This window comes from Puma concolor, chromosome D2 (genome assembly GCF_028749965.1).
Source record: "Puma concolor isolate L17-30 chromosome D2, mPumCon1.1.hap2, whole genome shotgun sequence".
Classification (NCBI taxonomy): domain Eukaryota; kingdom Metazoa; phylum Chordata; class Mammalia; order Carnivora; family Felidae; genus Puma; species Puma concolor.
In genome coordinates, this window is record NC_141677.1 from 17,158,649 (window position 1) to 17,170,235 (window position 11,587).

Sequence of the window (11,587 nt, forward strand, 5' to 3'; positions counted from 1 at the left end):
AGCCCCACCTCACCGTTCCTGTCCCTTCTGGACCATTCCCCACTCTCGCCTCCAAACCACTTAACCCCTCTATAGCCACCTGGAAAATAAAGAGGCGGTGTTAGGTGATCTGTTACATTCCCTCCAGCCCTCAAATTCTTTCACCCTATTTATTCTAAACTGGATGCTTTGCCTCCTCCACATCCTTTTATTTCCACTTTATTTAATGCTGCCCCATTGCAGTTGAATGAAAGAGAGGCCATGCCCAATCTCTGTCCCTACTTTTTAGAATATTTCTTCCATTCACAATTACTCTCTCAGTGATGCCATACACATGTTTTTGTTCAGATACATACACAGCATTCTGTTACATTTTTGTAGTTAATCAAAAGGTACAATGAAGAGGTTGAAAGGATCATCTTTTTACGAAATCATTTCACAACTTGCTGTGCAACAATAGCAAGCCCCTGGGCCTCAAGTTCCTCATCTGCAAAATGAGGAGGCTGGAATTCACCACATCTGCCGGAAACAGTCTATTCTAGGAATGAAAAACTTAAAATCCTTCACAGCTCTTGCTTTGCAAGAGGAAATTGCAAGCAGGGAAGGGTGAATTCATACCCCTCCCCACATCTCTGCCTGGATTTTCCCTTGCCCCTTAGGTTCCATGGTTTTGATACTTCCAAACTCCACCATTCCCTGGGCAGGCCCTTCAAACCTGGCTAAAGAGTGGATAAAGACTCTCTTTGCTTCTTTACAGAACAACTAAGTCACCAACCCAAAGGAAATCCAGAGATACACAGTAAATCCATTTCTGTTCAATCCCAGGGAAGCAGCAAAGAGCATTTGTCCAGCGTTCCCTTCTCCTGTGATACCTACACTTGAGCCCAGGAAGGCTCAGCTTTGCACACGCCTCCACTCCTCAGAGATTCCTGCCCCTCCGGGCCAGGTGTTCTTCGAACACTGAAATGTCTCCCAGCACCCAGAATTTGCTGAACCTAAAGATTCTGTTTGGTGCCAGAGTAATTAAGTAAGGCTTCTGGTTCAATCTGCTTAGACTCCCTAGAGTCCACTTACTGAGTATCAGCTTCAGGCTTGAGGGGGCATCCCACTTCTCAAACGACTTGCACAGTTAGAATGATGGGCCCAGTGCCCTGAAGCCCAGAAAGCATTCCCATCAGGGTTTTTCAAACTTTGAAGTACACACAAATCAACACGGGATGTTGTTAACATTCAAATCTGGAGTCATTAAGACTGTGGCATTTCCAACAAGCTCCTGGGTATTGCCATTGCTGCTTGCTGCTCAGCAGACCACACTGTGGTCGCAGGTCCTTGTCTAGAGGTCAGCATGCTTTTTTCCACAAAGGACCAGATGGTAAATAGTTTCGGCTCTGCAAGCCACAGGTCTCTGTTGGAGCCACTCAACTCTCCCCAACAGCAACTGTAGCCAAATGCAGCCATGGGCAATATGTAAACCAACAAGCATGGCTCAGTTCCAGTAAAAGTTTATTCACAAAAACAGACGGTGGGCTACAGTTTGTCAACCCTCTCCCTAGTCTGCCTCAGAGAGGAAGCGATAAGCTCCCCTCTGGAATATTCCACGTTGTTGACATCCACAGCTAAAGTCCCATCACCATGAATATCCACCCACCATAAATATCCATCCATACTTCCCAGTGCAGGCTAAAAATACAACACCTCAGCCATGGAATGACTACCATAGCACACAGTATGAAATCTATTTATCACTAGCAATGTCCTTTCACATTCTTTAAGGTCTTCCTAAATTCTAAGTACTCCTATCTCTATAAACAGCCTTCAAGGAAAGCAGTTCAAGCTTATGGATTTTTGCCTTCTTCTCTGAAACCCACTTCTGTTTTCCAAATGTGTGGAGTGATGAGGAAAGCATATATTTCAAAGGTTGTTAACATAAGGGTTCTTTCGAGTAATTGTTCTGAAATCACCAACCTGCTTGGGATTAAATCCAAGAAAAGAGCAGGACTATAGCCCAGGTGTCTTTGAAGACAGTGGTGATGTGAACATGGAGGGTGGTTTGAGAGGACGTGGTGGTCTCTAGTTATCAGAGTGAACTCATGTTTCCAGAAGTCTAAACAGATTAGCCATTGGTTCTTAGCTGGCCTGGGGCACATGGAACAGAAGCCAGCCTACAGTACATTTCTCAGAACTTCAGAGTTGGTGACAGATTCAGCTTCTCGAAAATCCAGACTTTCTGGGGTGCCTGGGTGCCTCAGTTGGTTAAGTGTCTGACTTTGGCTCATGGTTCGTGAGTTCGAGCCCCGGGAGGGGCTCTGTGCTGACAGCTGGGAACCTGGAGCTTGCTTCAGATTCTGTGTCTCCCCTCTCTCTCTGCCCCTCCCCTGCTTGCGCATGCTCCTTTTTTTTTTTTTTTAATCCAGACTTTCTCTCAGATTGCACATGTTTCCATGCCACATGCTCTGATGACACTGATGCATTTTCACTCAGTAGCAGTTGGCTTAGAACAGGCAGCTCAGCTCTTGTGCAGCAATCAGCTATAGAGTAATAGAACTCAGACCTCCCCAAAGGATTTTGCCAAGCACTTCTCTCTACTGAACTCTTTCTCCCCACCCAACCCCACCCTAAAGTGCCGTAGGTGGGCCCTCAAGGCCTGGTCTTTTCATAGGCCTTCAAGATCAAGAGGGCTATTTGGACAACAGCCATGCAGATCAAACCAAGTTTTGAGAGAAGGCAGATCCCCAACTAGTAGTTAGGGATCTAAAATTCTACATATGGGGGCGCCTGGGTGGCTCAGTCCGTTGAGTGTCCGACTTCAGCTCAGGTCATGATCTCTCCGTCTGTGAGTTCGGCTCCACGTCGGGCTCTGTGCTGACAGCTCAGAGCCTGGAGCCTGTTTCGGATTCTGTGTCTCCCTCTCTCTCTGCCCCTCCCCTGCTCACTCTCTGTCTCTGAAAAATGAATAAACCTTAAAAAAATTTTTTAAATTCTACATATGGTAAAACCTTGGTTTGCAAGCATAATTTGTTCCGGAAATCTGCTCGTAATCCAAAGCACTCATATATCAATTGAATTTCAAGAGCCATTGGCTCAGTTGTGATCATGTGACATTCAGCATCACGTACAACTCGTATTGCAAGATGTTGCTCTCTTATCAAGTTAAAATTTATTAAAAATGTTTGCTCATCTTGTGGAACACTCGCAGAACAAGTTACTCGCAATCCAAGATTTTACTGTATTTGTGATCTTCTTTTTAAAAATAATTCTATCAATAATGTGATGAAAATAGCAAGTAGTAATTACTAGACACAAAATAATCCACCTTTTTCCTGCCCCACCATGGTCCCTCTCTACACGACTTTTTTATTATTTACATAATTTTTCTCTTGGGATAAAATAAGTATAACCTTTATGAAAGGTAATTTGGTAACATTAATCAAATATCTTTTTTATATATAGGATTTCTTAAATTTTTTTTTTTCAACGTTTATTTATTTTTAGGACAGAGAGAGACAGAGCACGAACGGGGGAGGGGCAGAGAGAGAGGGAGACACAGAATCGGAAACAGGCTCCAGGCTCTGAGCCATCAGCCCAGAGCCTGACGCGGGGCTCGAACTCACAGACCGCGAGATCGTGACCTGGCTGAAGTCGGACGCTTAACCGACTGCGCCACCCAGGCGCCCCGAGGATTTCTTTAAAAACATTTTTTTTAATGTTTATTTATTTTTGAGAGAGACAGAGCATGAGTGGGGGAGGGGCAGAGAGAGAGGGAGACAGAATGCGAAGCAGGCTCCAGGTTCTGAGCTGTCAGCACAGAGCCTGATGTGGGGCTTGAACTCACAAGCTGTGCAATCATGACCTGAGCTGAAGTCGGACACTCAGCGGACTGAGCCACCCAGGCGCCCCACATTAATCACATATCTTAAAGCCAGGTATGTTTTCACATAGTAACTCCATGTTTAGAAATGTAACGTAAGGAAATGATTAAGAGTATAGGCATAGATTTAAATAATTAAGAGTATAGGCATAGACTGAAAACAACCTAAAGTCCAGCACTAAGGTGTGGCTGAAGTAAAATACTAAATCTTTATGCAGCAATGGCGTGCTGTATCAAAAACGATGTACATTAATTGACAGAAAAGATATTTATATTGTATGATTAATGAAAAAAGGACACAAAATAAATGTATGATAGAATTCTACAAGGAAAACCTAAAACATTAGAAATTTTTTTTTCTCTCCAAATTGGGATTTAGGGCTATTTCTTTTCTTACAATTCTAGATTTGTAATTCTAAGTCTTAACAATGAGCATTGATCACTGTGTTATAAAATTCTGCCGATATTCAAATAAGTGTACTAATGATCATAGTTCAGCTACAATGACATGTTCTGCCTTTGTTATTTATGTGTTATTTCTTTTAATGGAGGAAGCCTTTACACTCGGGCTTTAAAGGCTAAAAGACTTTCCTTATCCCTTTTATAAAAATAAAATCAGGTAGGAACAGGGTGCTGAGAAGTCAAGTGCCCTCTGGCAGAACCTCAAGACATGAGAGTAACCTGAAGTCTTGTTTTCCCTGAGATTTCTAGGCCTCGTCATCCCTTCCTTTGCTCTTGTGAAGTGCTGACTCATTAGGAACAGTAATCCTGGGGTCTCAACGAGATTTTTTTTTTTTTATTTTTTTTTATTTTAAAAAAAAATTTTTTTTAACGTTTATTTATTTTTGAGACAGAGAGAGACAGAGCATGAACGGGGGAGGGGCAGAGAGAGAGGGAGACACAGAATCGGAAGCAGGCTCCAGGCTCTGAGCCATCAGCCCAGAGCCCGATGCGGGGCTCGAACCCGCGGACCGCGAGATCGTGACCTGAGCCGAAGTCAGACGCTTAACCGACTGAGCCACCCAGGCGCCCCGAGATTTTGTTTTAATACTCTCTTATTTTCTCGGGGATCTTCAAAGACTTCTAAAGAAGGGTTCATCTAGCATTTTGTACCTCAGTTCAGGAATCAACTTCTACCGATAATAATTTAGCGTTGACCACTGGCACCCAGTAGGAGTTACAGATGGACTTGTTGATAGTCCATGACATGTCTGTCTAGGGAAGAGACACAGCTTTCAACAATCCTTTTCCCCTGGCTTCAGGAAAATTAGAATTCCATATTCAATATGCAGAAAGACAAAAGCTCTCCTAGAAAGCTTCCCTTCCTTTGTCCTATCTTTCCCCACACATTGTTTCTTTACATCAACGTGTCTTTCAAAGGATGAATACTTTTCTGGAAGAATCATCTAAAAAGTGCTACAATAGCCAACATATGGAAACAACCTAAACATTCATCAATAGATGAATGGATAAAGAAGAGGCGGTCTCTCTCTCTCTCTCTCTCTTTCTCTCTCTCATTACTGAGCCATAAAAAAGAACAATATCTTGCCACCTGTGACAACATGGATGGACCTTGAGGTTATTGTGCTAAGTGAAATAAGTCAGAGAAAGAGAAATACCACATGATTTCACTTATAAGTGGAATCTAAAAAAAAAAAAAAAGACAAATAGATAAAACAACACCCACACTGATAGATACAGAGAATAGAGTGGTGGTGGCCAGAGGGAAAGGGGCTCAAAAGGGGGGTGGTGTGAATGGGTGAAGAAGATCAAGACACACAAACTTTCAGTTATACAAAAACCAAGTCATGGGGATGCAATGTACAGCATGGGGAATACAGTCAATAACATTGTATTAAGTTTCTATGGGGACAGGTGGAGATTAGACCTATTATGGTGGTCAGTTTTTACAATGTATATAAATGTCCAATCACTAACTTGTACGTGTGAAGCTAATAGAATATTGTATGTCAAGTATACTTCAATACATAAAAATGTGTTGAGCCAACACCTAAAGTTTTTACACTGTTTTCAAAAGGTGATAATCAATCTCGTTTTAAAATAGATTTCAGTGTCACTTACATTTCTCTTTGCTAAAGAGTCACTAATTAGATGGCAAGCTCTGGTCATGCTTGGGAGGAATTAGAGCAGGGCTTAAATGAAGGTTTCTGCAGTCACAGGAGTGTTAGGGAAATGTTTCCATACCAAGTCCAGTTCTGGTAGGGCAGCAAGCCTTTGTCATGGCGGCTGGGATTTTTGGATGATAACAACAACAGAGACTTTAAGTTTTACTGAAGAACTTAAACTGCCCCAGTGGGACTGTGAAATTGAGTGTTCCAGTTTCTCTTTCAAAGGTAGCTACCAGGGCACCTGGGGGGCTCAGTCGGTTGAGCGCCCAACTCTTGATATCAGCTCAGTTCGTGATCTTGAGGACGGATGTGGGATCCAGCCCTGCGATGGGCTCTGTGTTGACAGTGTGGAGCCTGCTGAGAGTCTCTCTCTCTCTCCCTCTCTCTCTGCATCCCCCTCCGCCACCAAACAAATAAATAAACTTAAAAAAAAAAAGCCACTCTCACAGTGGAAGTCTACATGCCTGACCACAAAGCAAGACCAAAGGTTCCACCTGTGCTTCCTCATTTATCTTTTCCTTTGATCCCATGCCCTTCAGTGAGCTGCTCATCATAAGCACTCAATAATTTTCCTTTCTTTAGAAAACCAGTACCTACTGAAAGAGAACAGGAGAACTTCTATTCATTCTTGGAAATGGGGTTTCACAAAAGTATCTCCCACCATTCCTTCTGGATTTGTGAAGCTGTGAATCTGAGACACCAGATTCTGCATAGTTGTGTTTTCCATAGATAACTTTCCCAGTCCGTTGAGCAAATTTCACGTGTGCTTTCCGTATTTTCTCATAACTGTGCATTGTTGGTTGAGGTTAGAAATGTTATAAAAGTGCTGTGGACATCAAGGGAAGAATGACTAATGATTTTTTCTGCAAGAACCAAGAGGTTCTGGGGCGCCTGGGTGGCGCAGTCGGTTACGCGTCCGACTTCAGCCAGGTCATGATCTCGCGGTCCGTGAGTTCGAGCCCCGCGTCAGGCTCTGGGCTGATGGCTCGGAGCCTGGAGCCTGTTTCTGATTCTGTGTCTCCCTCTCTCTCTGCCCCTCCCCCGTTCACGCTCTGTCTCTCTCTGTCCCAAAAATAAATAAACGTTGAACCAAGAGGTTCTGGAAACCATAGCTCATGATCTAACTCACTTTTCCTGGCAAGAGTCTTAATCTCTTTTAAGACTGCACATTCATCTGGGGGAGCCTGGGTGGCTCGATCGGTTAAGCATCCGACTCTTGATTTCAATTCAGATCATGATCTCACAGTCTGTGGGTTTGAGCCCATGTCAGGCTCTACACGGGTAGTGCAGAGCCTGCTTGGGATTCTCTCTCTCTCTCCATCTCTCTCTCTCTCTGCCCCTCCCCCACTCACACTCTCTTTCTCCCTGTCAAGATAAATAAATTTTTAAAAAAGATTTTTAAAATAAATAAATTTAAAAAAATTTTTAAAAAGATTAATTAAAAAAAAAATCTCAATTCATGTTGGTTTCCACTCTTCACTAAGTCTAAAGATTTGGGTGGCAATACCTAGAATTATTTCTCGCCTTCAAGACTGTGAAAATTTAACAGTTTGTGACATCTGAATGTGAACCTATACTTCTTGTCTTGGTAACTGATCACACCCTCTTTGCAAAAGTTTTATTTGTGACATGATGTCTCTTCTGCAAATTTCCATCTCCAAGGGGGATTTCTAAAGTTTTCCCCATTCCTTTTCTAATTTTCTGATTTGAAAATGTTAAATTACAATAATAGCATACTCATTGCAGTAGATGAAATTATATAGTTAATCGTTACTTATTGTGACTATAATAAATCTATAATAGGAATAGTTAGTCCCTTCTCTCATGTATGCTACCTTTTCTGTCCATTTCCAGTTGGATGATACAAGGTAACCATGGCAAATTGATTAATTTCCTGTGTCTTTCCTCCTCAAGCAGAATACATAATTCTGTTGGGACCTTAAGACCTTCTGCCTCTTTGTGGAGTGAGAATTTACTGGAAAGAGGATATTGAATGGTAAGTGTCCAAATGTGCAGGTGTAGTTGGGGTCATCCAGCAGGGACTCTAACTCTGCCAGACCAGAATCACTGACCTTCAGTGCCCCTGAGTCCAGCTGCTTGGCTTGGCCTTTGGATAGGAAATTAAGGTCAATGTTCATTAGAAGAGTTGAACCCACTCTTGCCTGGGGGCCTGAACAAGGGCATGACCTGATTTTGAGGATTCTCTTGCCCAGTGTCAGACAGGAAGACACACTGGCAACCGTGAACTGGCACTTAGAGGCTGTTCCATTTTCACTTGGGAGGTGGCACCCCCAGGCCAGTCGCAGGGGAAGAAGGTTTGCAGCAGCTTGCAGAGGGAAGGGTGGCTTGCTCTGCAGGGCCACCACACTCCCACCAGCATGAGTGACAGAGTCCCAGGAAGAGAAAGTCTCTGGGGGAAAATGATGCTCCTTTCTTAAGAGGGCGCACCGCCAAATTCTCAAATAAAGCCCATGAGCAATTATATCTTCCCTCTTGGCTGAGAGGCATTCTGGGGGTAGAAAGTGCTAGAGACTCCTTGAAACAGTAGGTAAATTTCTGTTCTGGTAGCAGAGGGGAGTTCTGCTCTGTAGGAAATAGTGTGTCCCTTCACTGAGGGCTCGGAAAGAATCCTCCCTGCCTGGCAATTTCCTGCAAGCAGGTGGGAACATCTGTACTTAAAAAATCTTTTTCCATGGAGGAAGAGGGCCCTGGATGCCATAAAACCGAAGAGGCCGTCAGGGGAATTTATTAGTCAACTTTGGGAATGAAAAAAAAAAACCCTGTTTCTGCATTATGGGTGCCCTTTGTGTAGAATCATACGGTCTCAGGGGAAGGGCACCGAATAAGTCCTCTTTCCCTGCCTTTCCCATTCCGACACCCAATTCAGAGTACTTGGATTCATTTAAGTGTTTGTCAAATGACTGATGAGGGAGTGAACAAAGTAATCCCTGCCTCTGCCAACTCTCCGGGGAAGAGACCAGGAGCCTTTCTCCTCCCACCCTCTTTGCACCCGTGATCCCACGCTAGCGCGCCCTGCACTCACCTTGTGCTGTTTCCACATGGCTCCCAGCGGCTTCACCTCGTGCTTGCCATGACGGCCCTCCTCCAGGCACAGATAGCACACCGGGGTTCTGCAGCTCACGCAGTACATGCTGTAGTTCTCCATTTCGTGTTCGGGGCACGTAGGGAACTTGCGGGCGGCGCTGCCCCCAGCCGCTCCAGCCCCCGCGCCCCCCGGACTCTTGCAGCCGCCACCTCCGCTGGGGGCGCCCTGGGCCGCGCCCGGGGATGCTGAGGCTGCTTCCGCCGGCGCGGGTGGCGGCGGCGGCTGCACCAGGCGATGCTTAGCGAAGGGTCCCCGGGATGGATGGCATTTGAGCTGGCAAGCAGCGCAGTAGAGGACGTCGCACTGCTCGCATAGCGTGGCAGCCGGCTCCGGCGGGGTGCGGTCGCACAACTGGCAGATGGCCACTGCAGAGGCTGCGGACGCCCCCTGCGCGGCCCCGCGGCCCTGCTGGTACCGCTGCACGATGGCCTCGAGCAGCCGGTTGCGCTGGAAGCCGCGCAGGCCTCGGTGGTCCAGGGAAGCGCTGCGGTGGCACTGCGGGCACGTGATGGAGCTTGAAGAGGACGAGGACAGCGAAGAGCAGGCGGCACCCCGGGCCGCGGCGGCCGAGGAGCCTGGCGGCGCGGGCACCATGGGCAGCACGCGAACCCCGTTGGGGGACTTGAGGCTCGGCGTGTAGGAACCATAACCGCTGTCTGTCTCGCTGTACAAGCTCAGCTTGTCCGCGTGGTCCCCGCCACCGCCCGCACCGCCGCCCAGGCCGCCAGCTGCGCTCCCGCCTCCGCCGCTGCAGGCCGGGCCAGCCGCCGCGTCGTGGTCCAGAGGGGGTGCAGCGGCGGCGCCGGCGGGTAGCCCCGAGCCCCGGGAGTGCAGGAGCGGCTGGGGCAGGTGCGGCTCACCGTCCGGGGTCTGCACGGCGATGGTACGAGCGCAAGGAAGGCAGACGTTGTGGGAACAGGGCAAGATGATGGGCTCCCGAAACAGGGAGCCGCACACGGGGCACTTCAGCTCCTCCTCCATCGCGGCACGAACAGACCGAGGTGCTCAGGGTGGGAGATGGAACGGCCCAAGCTCCAGAGACAGGCGGAGGAGGGGACCAAGCGTGGTCAGCACTGGAGAGACTGCAGGCGAGGGCATTACACAGGCATGACCACTTCACAGCCTGGGGGCACGCCCCTCTCTGTGTCCTGGCGCCACCGCCCTAGGACGACTGGGGGCAAGAGAAGGGAAGGGGTCCTCACCTCCTGCCCGCGGGGCTCCTGCGCCAGCGGCTTCAACCTGCGGCCAGAGTCCAGAGTCAGTCCGCTGCCCTCGCGATGGCCTGTGAGGAGCTCTAGGTGATGAATCAGCACTAGCGCCGCCGCCGGCTGCAGCGCGCGTCTCCTATGCACATCAGGAGCAGCGGCCAGGCTGCCGTTTCCTAGCTGTCCTGTTTCAACCCCTCGGCTCCAGTGGGCAGCTGCCCAGGGGCTCCCTTTTGCCCCTGTCCTGCCCCAATCGGAGCGATCAGTAGGCGAGAAGGCGGGTGAGCAGGCCCCTTGGCCGTGTGGCTGGGTTCAGCACCACGAGGCGACGGACAGCGCCCAGAGCTCAAAGTGCCGCCCCAGCTCCTGGAGCGCAGACTGAGAGGCGGCCACCTGCCGTGCCGGGTCGCTGCGCCCGCGACTGTCTCGGTGGGGCCCAGCAGGCTCGGAGACCTTCTCTCGCCTCCCTCCCTGGTGGCTGCTGGTGCGAACCAAATGCGCCCTGGGGCTTTTCCCCTCCGCGGCAAGGATTGACCCGCTGATCTGGTTTGCTGCTGCTGCTGCGGCGGCGGAGCCTCTGACCTTGGCCGCGCGACGCTGCAGCCGGCGGGCGGAGGGCGAGCGTCCGGCTGGCTCGGGAATCCCCTCCCCGCCTTCCTGCCGCCGCCGCCGCCGCCGCCGCCGCCGCCGCCTCCTCCCCGCGCGGCGCGCTGAGGAGTTGTAATTTCCAGAGCAGGAGTAGTGGGGGGCGGGGGGAGACGAGGAGGCGTCAGCTCAGCGAATAAGGGCTCTCCTTTTGCTGCTAGGGGAGTCAGGGGGCAATTTTAAGGGTTTCGCGGAGAGGATCATTGTTAATAACAATCTATTATTTGGATGGAGATTGCATCTTAAATTAGTACAACGCCCTGCCCCGCCCCGCCCCTGCCATCAGCTCTCTTGCCCACTACCGCGCTCCCACCCACCACCGTAAAAGGGTAGAAAGGGACCTAAAAAGCCAGTTGTTTACAAATGAATAGGTAGCATAGTTTGACAGGCGCTTCCTAAATCTAGGATAGAGCAAAAAATGCAAGTCACAAAATGTCGGATAGCCTGAAGTCAAAGGGTGAGTGAGGTGTTATTTATGCATTGAACCCCAAGCCATTTTCTCTCTTGCTTTCAACCGAGAGCGCTCATCCGCGGTCGATGTCAGTCGTCCATACAGACTGAGCGAGGACACGAGATGGGATTTGTAAATTGGGACTTCATGGCGAAGCGCGAAAACGAGCCGCGTTAGGCCCCGTGGCCCTCGGAACCGAGCACC

The 11,587-nt window shown here is 48.5% G+C and overlaps 1 protein-coding gene across 2 annotated transcripts in view; it reads right to left on the reverse strand.

Moving 5' to 3' along the window:
• The window catches only part of TRIM67 (tripartite motif containing 67), a 54,282-nt gene extending 43,330 nt beyond the window's left edge, over nt 1-10,952 (reverse strand). For both annotated transcript variants that reach the window (XM_025915063.2, XM_086679688.1), the window contains exon 1: nt 9,020-10,952. In XM_025915063.2, the coding sequence (XP_025770848.1) occupies nt 9,020-10,063 (1,044 nt within the window). In that variant the 5' untranslated portion in view covers nt 10,064-10,952. The remainder of the gene's footprint in view (nt 1-9,019) is intronic.
• Nucleotides 10,953-11,587: the final 635 nt, after the last annotated feature.